We start from the raw sequence: 13,170 nt of genomic DNA, 5'->3' as shown, positions 1-13,170 counted from the left end.
ATATTAGAAACAAGCACTAGAGTGTGAAGAACAGAGCTGCAAAACCAAAGCCAGTTGCAGTTTTGCCAAGCACACTGGAACACAGAAATGAAGTCCAATCACAAACAGTCATCTGAAAATGTGGAGTCCCAGGACTTTTTGCAGTACTGTCAAAAATTAAGTACATGTAATGATTCAGCATCTTCCAAAACCACCTAGCAGCAATAACTTCACACAATCCTTTTCTGTGTCACTTTGTCAGACTCTCAGTTCATTGCAAAGGAGCTTTGGCTCATTTATACTCATTTATAAAACTGTGCAAGGTCCTTGCACAGTTTTTCAGTCAAGTTGAACAACACCTGCATGTTTTTTCAGCCATTCTGTTGTAGATTTGCTAATGTGTTCGGGATCATTGTCTTAACGTATGACCAAGTTTGGGTCAAGCCGTAGCTGATAGGCAGATGTCCTCACATTTGACTCTAGAATACTTTGGGATACAGACATCATCATTAGGTGCCCAGCTCATCTTTACAACCTGCTAATTGCTATTGGGCCTTAATGTAGGTGTCGTAACTGCTGTCCGCAGACTAAACAATACAACTTTTGTATTTGTCATTAAATAAAAACGTTCTGTTTCTAAATTACTGACTGCGTTCTACTCTGTTGTTGCCCTCATGCTTCATAGTTGTTGTGCAAAGTACTCTCCAACCCAAGTGTTCTTTTCTCAAACCTCTGAAATTGTTTTGCTCATTTTTGCTGTTAGAGCTGTACCCTCTTAACTGTTCCCTTACACCTCTGGGTTCAGGACTAATGTAAGCTGATGAGCACAGTTACAAAAAAAGCAGCTGCAAATGTATTCGGTGGAGCCTGCAGCAGAGCAGCAGATTGTTTATCATGATTTAAAGAATGATTGTAGAGCTTTGTTACAGCTCGTAGAGTCAGCTAAAGAAGAACTAACTTGACTTAGAAAAAGATATCAAGAAATATTCAATGTTTGATTTTGATGTTGCTTTCTTAATTAATTCTTTTTATGGCTCTGAAGATAAGAAGGCTGTACCACAAGCAATATTTAAAAAGGCCACAACTGCTAGTTCTTCTGTTTTCTATTAATTCTATCAAATTTAGCCTTTGTTTGAAAAATGCCTGGGCATGTGACATGTTGTCTGACCAAGAAATACAAGTTTCTACCCATTTTGAATGGCTACATGAAAAGCAAGATTTAAAAAAAGAAAGTGATCATATCCCAGTAGTCGATTGTGTGTGCGTCTTTGTTCTCTCTGCACAGTGAATTGCATAGCAGGTACAAACAGCTCTCAATTTTGGACGTTTTTTTGTCCTTGAAGGGTTCATGATTTTGCAATCAGTTTTGTTCATGGTAAGTGACAGTGATAATGACAAGTAGTATACTGCCTACTTTCACGCCTCCACACAGCTGGCCAGTCTCTGCATGAAGTGCTTTTGCTTGTCTAATTATTGGTTTTGAAAAGTAGCAAAACAAAAACCCCAAACAGTTTCCTGTGATATTCAAATCACGTAATAGCTGCAAATCACACGTATTTGTTGAAAGTGAAACAGTTACTTAGCAATGCTGTTAATCAGCTTTTACTACTCCTTTTTAAGTGTTCACAGTATATTCTCATAGTGCCAGATGCCTACATTCACAGACATCATAATTCTCTTGAGACTCTTTGTTTTGAGCAATCTCTTAATATCGTACTCTTACTGAACTCAGTGCAGGTCAGGAATGTAGTGCGTGATAATTAGTGGTAATTATGTTTGTTTCCTTAAATAATCAAAAAATCATTTGTTTTGATATTGTTTCATTTATTGTTTATTGTTCTGCTATTGCTTATGTACCTTATAGATATATAATATATATAATAGATTTTTTTAACCTCCACAAAGTTCATTGCTTGTTACTTTTAAGATGGACTGCCTTATTATCAGGTTACCCTAAAAACAGAGTAATAAAGACCATATTTCTCCCACATTAGCTTCTCTTTGTTGGCTCCACAACACACATAAATTCTTCTATTTATATGTAAAATCTTGAACTCTAAGGACCTTTCATATCTTCTCCCTCATCTCTTTAATCTCATAGCAACATCCTGTCCCAGTAGAGTTCAGACTGAAGGTCTACTTGTATTTACTAGAGTGAATGGGAGGATAAAGCCTTCAAGGTATTGGGGTCCTCAATTGGAACCAGCAGTTGGGTTTGGGACACAGACACATTTCTGGTTTTAAATTTGGCTTCCCTTTTTGATGCAGGTTACAGGTAAGGCTGGATCAAGTGGCCCTGAGCCATGCCTTAGTTATGCTGCTGTGGACTCCAGCTGCTGTGGGACGAGATCTCCTCAGATGCACTGTGCATTTCTCCTCCACTCCCCTCCACTGCATTTGTTGTCTGTAGTTTGTGACAGCACCAGGGTCAGGCTTGCCCATACAAGATTTTCTGATCAATGGAGTTTCTCCTCTAATTTGGCATTTTTGGAAAGATTTGAATTTTTCTTTGAACAATGAAAAATGATGGAATAAATATATTGCATTCAATTTTCTGGGTTGACTGTTGCAGCTTTATAGTGGAGGTTCTTTTGATTATTGAATGTCTCTCTTCTGTCTCTCTTTTCCTTTTCTTTCGACCCTTTTCCTCCAGCTCCATGCTGTCCCCCCTCTATCAGGACCATGGCGGTTCGGGGTTGTGGCCTCAGACTTCATCCTGTTCCTCTTCCTCTCAGGGCCTTCACCGGCCACTACGCTGCCACCCGCCACCAATCAGCGGGAGCAGCGTGGGCCCCAACCCCACATACTATCATACTGTGTATGACGTTCAGGTGGAGCATTACAGCGAAGTGCCCTTCAGTGGTGGAGGTGACAGCTACGGGCGTCTCTCCAGCCGGGACTCCATGTCCCTCGTTACCAGCAACAATGATCCCACAGTTCCACTGATTCGGCGGAGGGGAGGACTGGTGGATCACCGGGATGTTATCTTGGCACACCAGGCGCACAAGCTGCACAACACACCACAGGCCAGGAGGAAACAATGGGAGTGAGTAAAGCTTGTGTTCTGAGATCAAAATAGGTTGTGAACTGGGAGGACATTTTTCTTCGTTTAAGTTAATCTTGAACTTTTCTCAGGGTTCCTCCTGGGAAAACAATTACACTATATTTTTCCATATATAAGTAATTTTCTTATGTGTCTAAAAATAATCATTTTTTCTGTCATTGGTGTGACAAGCTTTAAAAACCACTTTACCCATCAGTCTTGGCTGGCCTGTGTTTCACTGAATTACAAACTCAAATATGACAACACTGAACTCAGAGCTGCGGGTTCTGTTAAAAAGAACATTTTAAGAATAGTAACTAAAATTGCTTTTTGGGACTTATATTATTTACTTTTTTAGTGTCCAAAGGTTAAGACCTTTGACTTTTGATTGAAAATACACCTTGTTTTTTGCATTTGGCACTAATGTTTCAGCCATAATTAGAGTATTCTATCCGAGTATCCTGCTGTTCACGCTGTCAAACCGTAAGTTAATATGCCATAATTTATTATGTTGACTGACTAAAGCATTAATTTAAGAGCCCAGTGTTTTATGTCCTGTTTCCGGGAACAAATGTAAAGCTTAAAACATAATGTAGCTAATAACACTGATGGTAACTGAGGTGTGGAATCAGTTAATCAGCTTCAGTCAACATTAGTACGGTTTCCCTCTGTTCATGTCTTTCCATGCATTCCTGCCACCCTCATCCTGCTTTCCATAGAGACATTTTTTTAATATTCTGCACACCTGCACGTGAAAAACACAGCTTATCTATTACCTGCCTAACACAGAACTCTGCACATGTTATCTAGAGAGATGGAAAATCCAGAATACATATTTACTATTCTCAGTGCTGACTGCATTAATCATATTGAGGATCTGTCTTATGAAGGTCCCAGTTCTATAATTATTTATAATTATGTGTGTGGTTAATAACTTCTGGGTGGTGAGGCACTTTAATTAGTTTTTCACCATGAGATTAGCATTCATACAATCCTTCAATCTCTTTCAGTTCTAAGGTTTCATATATCTGGACATAATAAAAAATCATCAGGTCATTAATAGGTCATAAAATTGGGTAAATATGAGCTCAGATGAACAACAACACACGATATTGTGTATCAGTCCTGATTCTTTCCTCATTTCTTTATATTTTGCTGGGAAAATTGGAAATAGTTCCAGCGATTTATTGAAATATGTGCAATCATAGATGGAAACAACATGCAAGGCAACAACAGTTTGCACAATTCTAATGAGTTTGAACGTCAATATTCATCTGGTTTGGTCTTATTTTAAATAGTTTTAGTTATTGTTTTAATTCTTTTATTGGCCTATTATTGTTCTATATTGTTATTATTGTATTACATTGTTGCTTTTAATGCCATTTCTATATTGTTAAGCACTTCGTGCAGCATCGGCTGTTTGATATGTGCTATATAAATAAATTTGACCTTTGACCTTGACCTTAATAGGACCACCTTTATTCTTTAACACAGTCTGAGCTCAATTAGACAAGTTTTCTTGTAATTTCTTTAAGTAATCTTCAGTTCTTCGTGCTTCTTTTGATGTTGGCTACCTTCTGTGCTGTTCTCTGTCAAAATGATCCCACAGTAGTTCAATGATATTCGTGTCTTGGCTATGGGGAGTTCAGTCCATGACTGATAGTTTTCCACTGTGTGTTTTTCAGTCCAGATATGGTTTAGTTGAGATCACTGTCATAGTGAAAATGAAGCTGATCTGTAAACACTCACTGTTGTACCTCTCTCCTGACCTCCACTGTACACGTCGACTAAGATTTGAACCAGAAATTCCACATTAGGATTCATCACTCCATAAGACTTGTTGCCACCGATTTTTAGTCCAGCTCTTGTGTAATTTGGAATACATTAGCCTTTTCTTCCTTTTTCTCTTCCTTAAAAAAAGGCTTCTTGACTTTTTCCTTCCACTGATACCATTAAAAATCAGGCTTCAATGAACAGTGATCAACTGAATGGTCAGAGACATCAATAAAAGTCCTGTGTCAGGTCTTTAGTGGATCTGTCTTCCCATTTATTAAGGACATGTAGGTAGTTTCTTTCAGACCTCCCACTTCTTTTGTTGTCCACTTGTCCAGATTCCTCAAATTTCTAATGATGTATGCTGCCACCATGGTGAGCTACGCCAGCACTTTGGAAATCATCTTGTTGGTGAAAAAATACTATTCATGCCTGTCAGACTGTCTGATCTTTGGTAGTTGTTGTAGACTCAACTAAAGAAATGTGAACAAACTATCTGTTTTTGCAACAGACTGCTAAAAACAAACTTCCTAACGATACAGTTTAAAATGTGTTCTTTCCTAAATTGTCTGTCATGTCTGCCACAACACCAAATCATCATTTGGGCTAGGAGGCTATTTAATGCTTGAATGATTCATGTGTCAGTGTTAAATGACTAAACAAACAAAGAAACAACCAAAGATTTCTGGTCAGGTATAAGGACTGGATATTATCATTGTTTATTTATTGGGAACTTAATCAAATGCAAAAGCAGGATGTGGAAATACTGAGTACACCTCACGTCTCAGCAGATTGTAGAAACCACCTTTAGCAGCAATAACTTGAAGTAATCATGAGGTTGTATTTACACTTTTCATTTTAAAACACATGATTCTATTAATGCGATTAGCACTGACAATACTATAATAAAAAAGACGTGTAAAACCTTAGAATTGAGATATTTTACACTAAGGATAGAGAAGACTAGTAAACCTGGGAATGCATTAAATGGTCATTCGGCCAACAAGAAAGAATGTAAACATCTGTTACCAGATGGACACATAGCTCTTAGTCCAACATACAAGCTGAGGGGATTGTTTTTACTGTTTATATAAAAATGTCTACAGTTTGAAAGGAAAGTCTTAAGCAAGATATGAAGAATATCTTGTCTGTCCCAGTATAGCCTGACCATGTACCAAAACATCTAAATGTTTATTTCATATTCTTTACAAAGTTGTGCATATTAATTTTTGCATTTCTTTCTAGAAATAAATTAAGAGGTTTATGTTTATTTTATTCATCCTTTTAAAATAGAAATAGAAACCAGTTATATGATTTTCGGGGTTACGCTAAATCTGGCACTTTGGCACTACAATTTTGCTACTTGTGCCGTATCTCTCACTTTGCAGTCACTGGCAAAAAAAAAAAAAGAGTCTGCAGGTTTTACTTGCAATCAAATCCTGCAGCAGCTGATTTGACTGAGTAACACCTTCAGAGAAGAAGCAATCAGTGAAATGAAAGCGAGTGCAGACTCTTTCGTCACAATGGTTAGAACGTGTTTATGGATTGGTGAAAGGATGACACTCAAATCAGAAAAAAAGATCTTTAATGAGAATTTAGAGGTAACAAAAAGTACTGCCCAGCTGTAACATGAAATTAATCTCAATACGAGGGAAACATGGGGAAAGACACCTAAAAACGTCTGAGGAACGACAGGAGTAACAAGGCACAAGTGAGCTCAATCAAGATAATTACACGGATGGGAAAAGGAACAAGGGAGTGAAGTGAAAACACCAAATACCCATGATCGCCAGGACAAAGGAAGAGCTAAAAATATAACACAAACCAAAGATCATACAAGTAGCAAAATTACAAAGATCTTTACTCGCAGTACCACATGGCAGATAATAATTCAAAGCAGTTACTCTAATCATTACCTGACCTGACCTTCTTACCACCCATAAGGCAAAAGTTTCCTTTTTCCATCACATGTCCTTGAGCCAACCAAGTACTGAGATCTGTAATAGAGGCAGAGAGCGGTGACAGACAGGGTCTTATTCTGCCTTTTTGTTTTTTTTTGTTTTTTTGACAGACAAACAGGCAGAACGATGGGCAGGCAGACAGCTGCTGACCCAGTTGCAGATCAGACCAGGTGTGTCAGCGAAGCCTGAGGGGGCGAAGCTGATTTTTATTAGACATGACAGGTTAAAGCCCCACTTACCCTGTCACGCAGTAGATCTGTGGATGGAAAGATTGCCGATGGGCAGGATAGATTTTGTTACCCTCTGGTGCTGTGTGTCTGTCACTCCATCTCTTTTAATGCCAGTCTCAGAGGTAGCGCACGTCTACTAGCTGATCACACCCAAATGGCAAGTAATGCAACAGCTGTATCATCTCGTCTATCCTCTGCCATTACTCCCCTCTAATTGTGACTGAGAGCATGTTTACTGCTTCTGGTGCATCACCTGTCTGCTGGCTCGCTGTCTTTGGCATCAGTTCAGTTAAGTGAGTTCATTATTGGCACAATACCGAGTTCCATGTGTTGCCAAAAAAAGATAAAGTCATTCAAATGACACTCCTCAACTGAATAAAAACCAACAACAGCAAGAGAACCAGAGAAATAGACAGAAAAATAGATGTGAGCTCTGAATAGAAACAGACATGGTTGAATTTTAACACAGCTGTGTCAGTCTACAGCTGTGTCACACACACAGAGCAGAAACTGCAATTCCTGGAATAGTCACTTGGGCCTGGCCCCAAAAGCCTATTGATCCCAAGGGGCTGAAAGATGAATTCAACATTCAGGCAAAAACTGTAGGGGTCAGTCCCAATAGACTCCCATGTTAAAATGTCCAGCTTTACAATGTTAAAAACCACATTTAGAGCCTGATACACTTTTGATCTCTATGGATAGTTATTATAATTATTGATAAGTAATACATCTAACCAATTTTACCAACCAAGCTATTTTACCCATGTAAGGTTTATATATATGCCACATATTTGTATTTTTTGGTCTTAATTTGCAATTTTATCAAATGTTTAGTGGACATTGATGAGCTAAATGAGCTAAATCCTGACCTATATTATGGTGACTAAGGAAAAACTTAGTGGGTCAACAAAACAGAGGGTAAAGACAAATCATGAGGCCTTAAAGTTATTCATATGGCTAAGTTTAGCTAATTATCCATTATATTTCATGATATGCTAGTTTAATTAAATTTTTCCAGCATAATAAAGGATTGTTTTTTCTCCAAAGCCAGCTTTGAACGTCAGCTGAGACACTGCCCTGGCCAGACCCCTCTTACTGTTTGCTGTCACTAGCACTCAGTTACTGTACATGTTTTTTAGGCTCTGACATTGTTTAAGGTCACGGCTTGTTGAGAATGTCTGTGGTTTGAAAACACAAGGCAAAAAGACACAAGGGCAGGGCCCAAAGGAAGAGTTGACAGTTGTATATTCTGACCTATCAAGAAAAACTAAAACATCAGATAAGCTTTTATTTTTGGAATTTAAAAAAATGTATTTTTTCTTATTTCCGTTGTGTTTTGTGTGCTTTTGCAGGGTTTTTCTTATTGCTGGTGTTTTCTTAAGTTGCAGTCCATTTGGCCTCTCAGGGCCACCATATTGATAGTGTATATCCTGGATGAATATACAGCTTTCAAGCAGGAGAAAAAGAGGAACCACGGACAAGGACATGCAGAAGATCAGTGTGACAGAAAAGGGTGCTAGATATAGGGTGAGATGGAGGAGGATACATCCACTATGATGACCCCCAAAATGACTGCTTTCGGCACAAAGGCACTGAGACATGGACTTCCAAAATCAGAACCGACCAAGATGGAGATTATAAAGATGTGGGACATTTAGAGTTAAGATTATGTGTAGAAAGAAATTTGAATTACAGTTTATTACTGTTTCATGAGAAACGGTACACAATGAATGATTACTCAGCAGGCAGTTTGTGAGTTTTTAGTCTACAACTGTGACCTAGGTGAAGATCAGACCACATATCACGAGTGTTTCCTTTTCATAGCTGATGGATATGCGACAGTGAATTGGAATTCAGGTCACAGGAATCCAGAGTTTTAACCACTACACCAATAATCATTACTCAGAACAATCATAATTTGCTCTGATTAGCTCTCTGTCTATTAATCAGAAAACTGTTGTTATTCAGAATTTCTACATCTTCAAGCACTCCTTGTTGGTCCTTCCAACAGGATGAGAGGGACGTGACGAAGAGTAGTCTGTAGTGTTCCTCATTAGTATAGGAGACAGGATTTCTGGCTATCATGATCATGATCAGTGTTTGATAAGGAGTGAGTTTTTGCTTTGACCATCATAAAAAGCAGACATCTAAGCAAAAGTATCCGCACTGTTGTTTGGTTCACATGCATTAATCAATAAATAGGAAAGAAAACATTTAGATGAATATGTAAACTAATTATTAGAAAAGACCTCAACATTAGACTTATAGCATTGTATAACCTTTTCAGTCCATTTCTGCTGTTTTGTTAACTTTGAAAACAAAGTCTAGAAACTTACTCACACAGATTATTATATCTTTGAAAAACATCCTTTACACACACAACTCTGTTTGTTTTAATTCCATGTAGGAATATCATGTTTGTTTATCTCTTAAGAAGCAGTCGTTTAATCGATTAATCAAACAGGCATTCAGCCCAGGAAAGTTCATTGCAGCAGCACATCTCAACATGAAAATAATATTTTTAGCAATTCTGTAACCAGATACCTGTGGTGCTGCATTTTCTGTAGGTGACATTAATTATGGCTAATTAAAATCATCTGCCTGCTGCTGTGTAAAGACAGCAGACCGTTCGAGGATAACACGAGAGACTTGTCCCAAAATCGGATACAGTGAAACGTCTATCACCTATAAATCAACATAGGGTACGTTAATAATGCAATGAGTTTTATCTCCATAGACAACTTTAACTTAGATTATCTTGATTATGTGAAGCATCAGTTTAGAACAGATAAGTCTCTCTGTAGCCATGTAACCATGGCTACGGTGTTTGTATCCATTTGTCATTTGCCAATACTTAGCTTTGCCAGATTCTGTGATTTTTCTAGTGAGTTTGTGTTTAAAAGGAAATGACAACAAATGGGAGAGCTAATCCAAGTGATTTAACAGTGAAGCTCAAAGCACCAAAATTAAAGTATAATTAAGCACAGAGATGTTTCCAGCCCCGTCTCTCTCCTCCTAGATTTCTTCTTATTTCTCTTCTCTGCCTTTTCCTTAGTGGCAGCTATTTGCAGTGCCCTCACGCCAAAGCTGCAACACCATGCCAAAATCTGTCACCCCAACACCACAAACACATACTCATAAATCATTTCGTGTATGTGTGTGTGTGTGTGTGAGATGGTGTGCTCAGGCGGAACACTCTTCTTTCAGGAGCATACTAATAATCCCCCTGCATTTCGATGTAGCTGAGGCCTCGGTCACACAGGCCTAGAGACTCCTGGCACTCTGCAGTCGCTAGGGAAAACGTGTATTCACCATTGGCAAATGGTTGCTGGAGGTTGCTGGTTGTAACTGGATGAAAATTGGTCACAAAGAGGATGCTGCACTAAAAACCTTCTTGCCATTGGTCCAATCACTTGGAAGTTGCTTCTCCTGGAAATGGACAACATTCACTTTCAATGTAAAAGCCTTTTGAAATGTGATAGCTGCAGCGCTAAGGCGTAACTTGTACTTTGAAAATCAACGGTTTGGCATCCTCACCTTTCACAGATACGCCACCTGCTTAATGATTAGTTTGTAGATAATTTGCCATGTGCACACAAATGAGGAAGGACTGTGGAAACCTGCTAGTAACCAAGGCAATGACACAACTTTTTTGGAGCACCTCTTGGCCAGTTTTGCAGTTGTTACATAAGAAATGTATTAAATATCACATTACTGGCTATTCTTAAAAGTAATGTTGTTCATTCACTTTTAAATGTAATTTAGAGAAGCAATTCAGCACTGAGAAAACAAGCTTAAAATTCAAGATAGAATATGTGTGCAACATTCACATGTAAAAAAAATCCAGTTTGTTTAAAATTCAAACTAGGGCTAAGTGAAAAAGAGCAATATGTAACAAGTTTTTATCGATTACACAACATCTTGAGTTTTATCGCTCGTTGGAGTATGCTATGATAGTTGATCGTCATGTATGAAAGCTACAGACATACCACAGCCAAAGCTCTTCTTGATCCTCGCTGCATTCATGTTGCAGATAAAAGAAGGACATAAGATATTAATTTACACCAGCGCAGATTTTTGGATTAGCAAAACTGAGTTGTTTGTTGCAACTAAGACCTCCGTGCGACTTCTTTAATGCCATAAAAATCAAACACATTATAACCTGAATCCTTCCAATGCCACCAGTGAGTATGATCAGGACGATGATTCCTCCAAAACATATTTGATAAAACAGCAAAGAGCAGCGGTTGGATGTTTTGGAGACGGGGTTATTTGAGGGGCAGATTGTGGATGGATTTTATAAAGAAGGGAAAAAGTCAAATGTACTTGCCCATCCCTGTCTCTCCTTCAGCGGCTGGCTTTCTGTTGAGTTGTATTAGTGCCAACATCAGTCAGTTTGTTACGCTGGCTTGACGACACCACTCTGCTGCCAGCTGCACTTCTGACTGGAGAGTGCACATCATTCATTTTAATTTTTACCCCTATTTTTTTCTTCTACGTCACCTTTTTCCATTCATCCATCCGTCCTTCTCTATCCAGTCTTTTGCTCCTTTTTCCTTCCTTCCCTCCCCTTTGACATTTCATCTGATTTATCACTTCTCAGTGCTCATTTTTCTAACAGTTTTTCTCTATTTCTTTCCTCTCCCCTTACTATCAGTTTGTGGATTTGTGTTCTGATTTGATCTGATGGTTTTTGGTGCTCATGGATGTCACTGAATCTATAAAATACATTAATGACATTTGTCTTCAACCAAGGTTATTATTAGTACTTTCCACAGTTCCGCAGCTACTTCTAATGAAACAAGCTGTGTGAGCTGTATTTTAATCATTACTTTAAAGCGTTTTCACAATTCAGTACACTGACTGCCTGCATCCCTTTCAGCTGTAAAAAGGCCGGACAATTCCCAAGTTGGAAATTCTGTTTATTTGTAAATTACTTTAGTGTTTTTCTGTGTCTCTTAGGAAGCGTTTAAGACTACAGACTACATAAAATCTCTTATCTGACCAACATCAATTTTTCACACATGTAAAAATTGTGTGAATTTTAATTGTGTTAGATTTTAACAAAAGAGGGCTTAGTCCACTCACAGTTGCAAAACTTCACTTTTGCAACTGTAAAGCAGCTGCTTCTGACTTTGTCATGTTTCGGCTGTGTGCAGGCAGGAATCGGACCCAAACGCAAACGGACTACAAACAGGATTGAACTTAAAATGGCAGCTTTAATTGCTGAACAAAGAACGTCTACAAAACCTAATCTGAGAAGAATCTAACAAAACACACAAACAGGGAGAAACACACAGCATGAGGGACAACACGACACTAACTCAGAGAAACACAGGGTTTAAATACACTGGGAAGTAACGAGGGGAATGAGACACAGAAGGAAGGCGCAGCTGGGAGAAATCAGGACTGACGAGACAAGGAAGCAAAGTAGGATACACTCACATGAGACCTTCAAAGTAAAACAGGAAGTAGCACAGGCGCAAACTAGACTAGGGGAGACAGAGCAACTAAGAAACACAGAGAACAACAACAAAGAGACACAGAGGGCAGCTACTAAATACTCAGAGAACTAAACAGAATACAAGAAGGCCAAACTAAGACACTAGACTATAGAATAAACTGGGGCAACAAAGAACTAAGAGCATAATACAAAAACTCAGAGACACAAGAAACTCAAAACACTGGGTCACCGACCCAGGACCGTGACAGACTTAAGCTTCAGTCACACAGGCCTAGAGATCAGCTGGTAAGCCCCTGGCAACCCGAGTTGCTTGGGTGGTGAGTGATTACTGAAGGTTAAAGGCTGTCCCTGAACAAAATCGGTCACGAGCTTGCTGCACCAAAAACCTAATGGTGATTGCTTTGACCATTAGCAGATTGCTACAATTATATGACCCCCTATGAGACAGGCACTTTGGCAACGTTGGAAAGGAAAAACTCCTTTTTAACAGGAAGAAACCTCCAGCAGAACCAGGCTCAGGAAGGGGCGGCCATCTGCCGTAAGCGGTTGGGGTGAGAGAAGGAAGACAAGACAAAAGACATGCTGGGGAACAGAGCCAGAGATTAATAACAAGTGTGATTCAGTGCAGAGAGAGTGTATTAAGAAATACTGAGTGAGAAAAGTGACTGAAGATGCATCATGGGAATCCCCCAGCAACATATACCTATTGCAGCATAACTA

At 38.8% G+C, this 13,170-nt stretch overlaps 1 protein-coding gene across 21 annotated transcripts in view; it reads left to right on the top strand.

The window, feature by feature from the left end:
- The window catches only part of cacna1ab (calcium channel, voltage-dependent, P/Q type, alpha 1A subunit, b), a 200,703-nt gene that overhangs the window by 11,956 nt on the left and 175,577 nt on the right, over positions 1 to 13,170 (top strand). For 20 of the 21 annotated variants that reach the window (XM_026171897.1, XM_026171895.1, XM_026171894.1 and 17 more), the window contains exon 2: positions 2,633 to 3,025. In XM_026171897.1, coding sequence (XP_026027682.1) covers positions 2,637 to 3,025 — 389 coding nt within the window. In that variant the 5' untranslated portion in view covers positions 2,633 to 2,636. Of the gene's footprint in view, positions 1 to 2,612; positions 3,026 to 13,170 lie in introns of those variants that run through there. The other variant, XM_026171885.1, reaches the window with a different exon arrangement.

The sequence above is a fragment of the Astatotilapia calliptera genome, chromosome 6 (genome assembly GCF_900246225.1).
Source record: "Astatotilapia calliptera chromosome 6, fAstCal1.2, whole genome shotgun sequence".
Classification (NCBI taxonomy): domain Eukaryota; kingdom Metazoa; phylum Chordata; class Actinopteri; order Cichliformes; family Cichlidae; genus Astatotilapia; species Astatotilapia calliptera.
The sequence above is the reverse complement of the archived record's forward strand: the minus strand, read 5'-3'. Positions and strand labels throughout refer to the sequence as shown.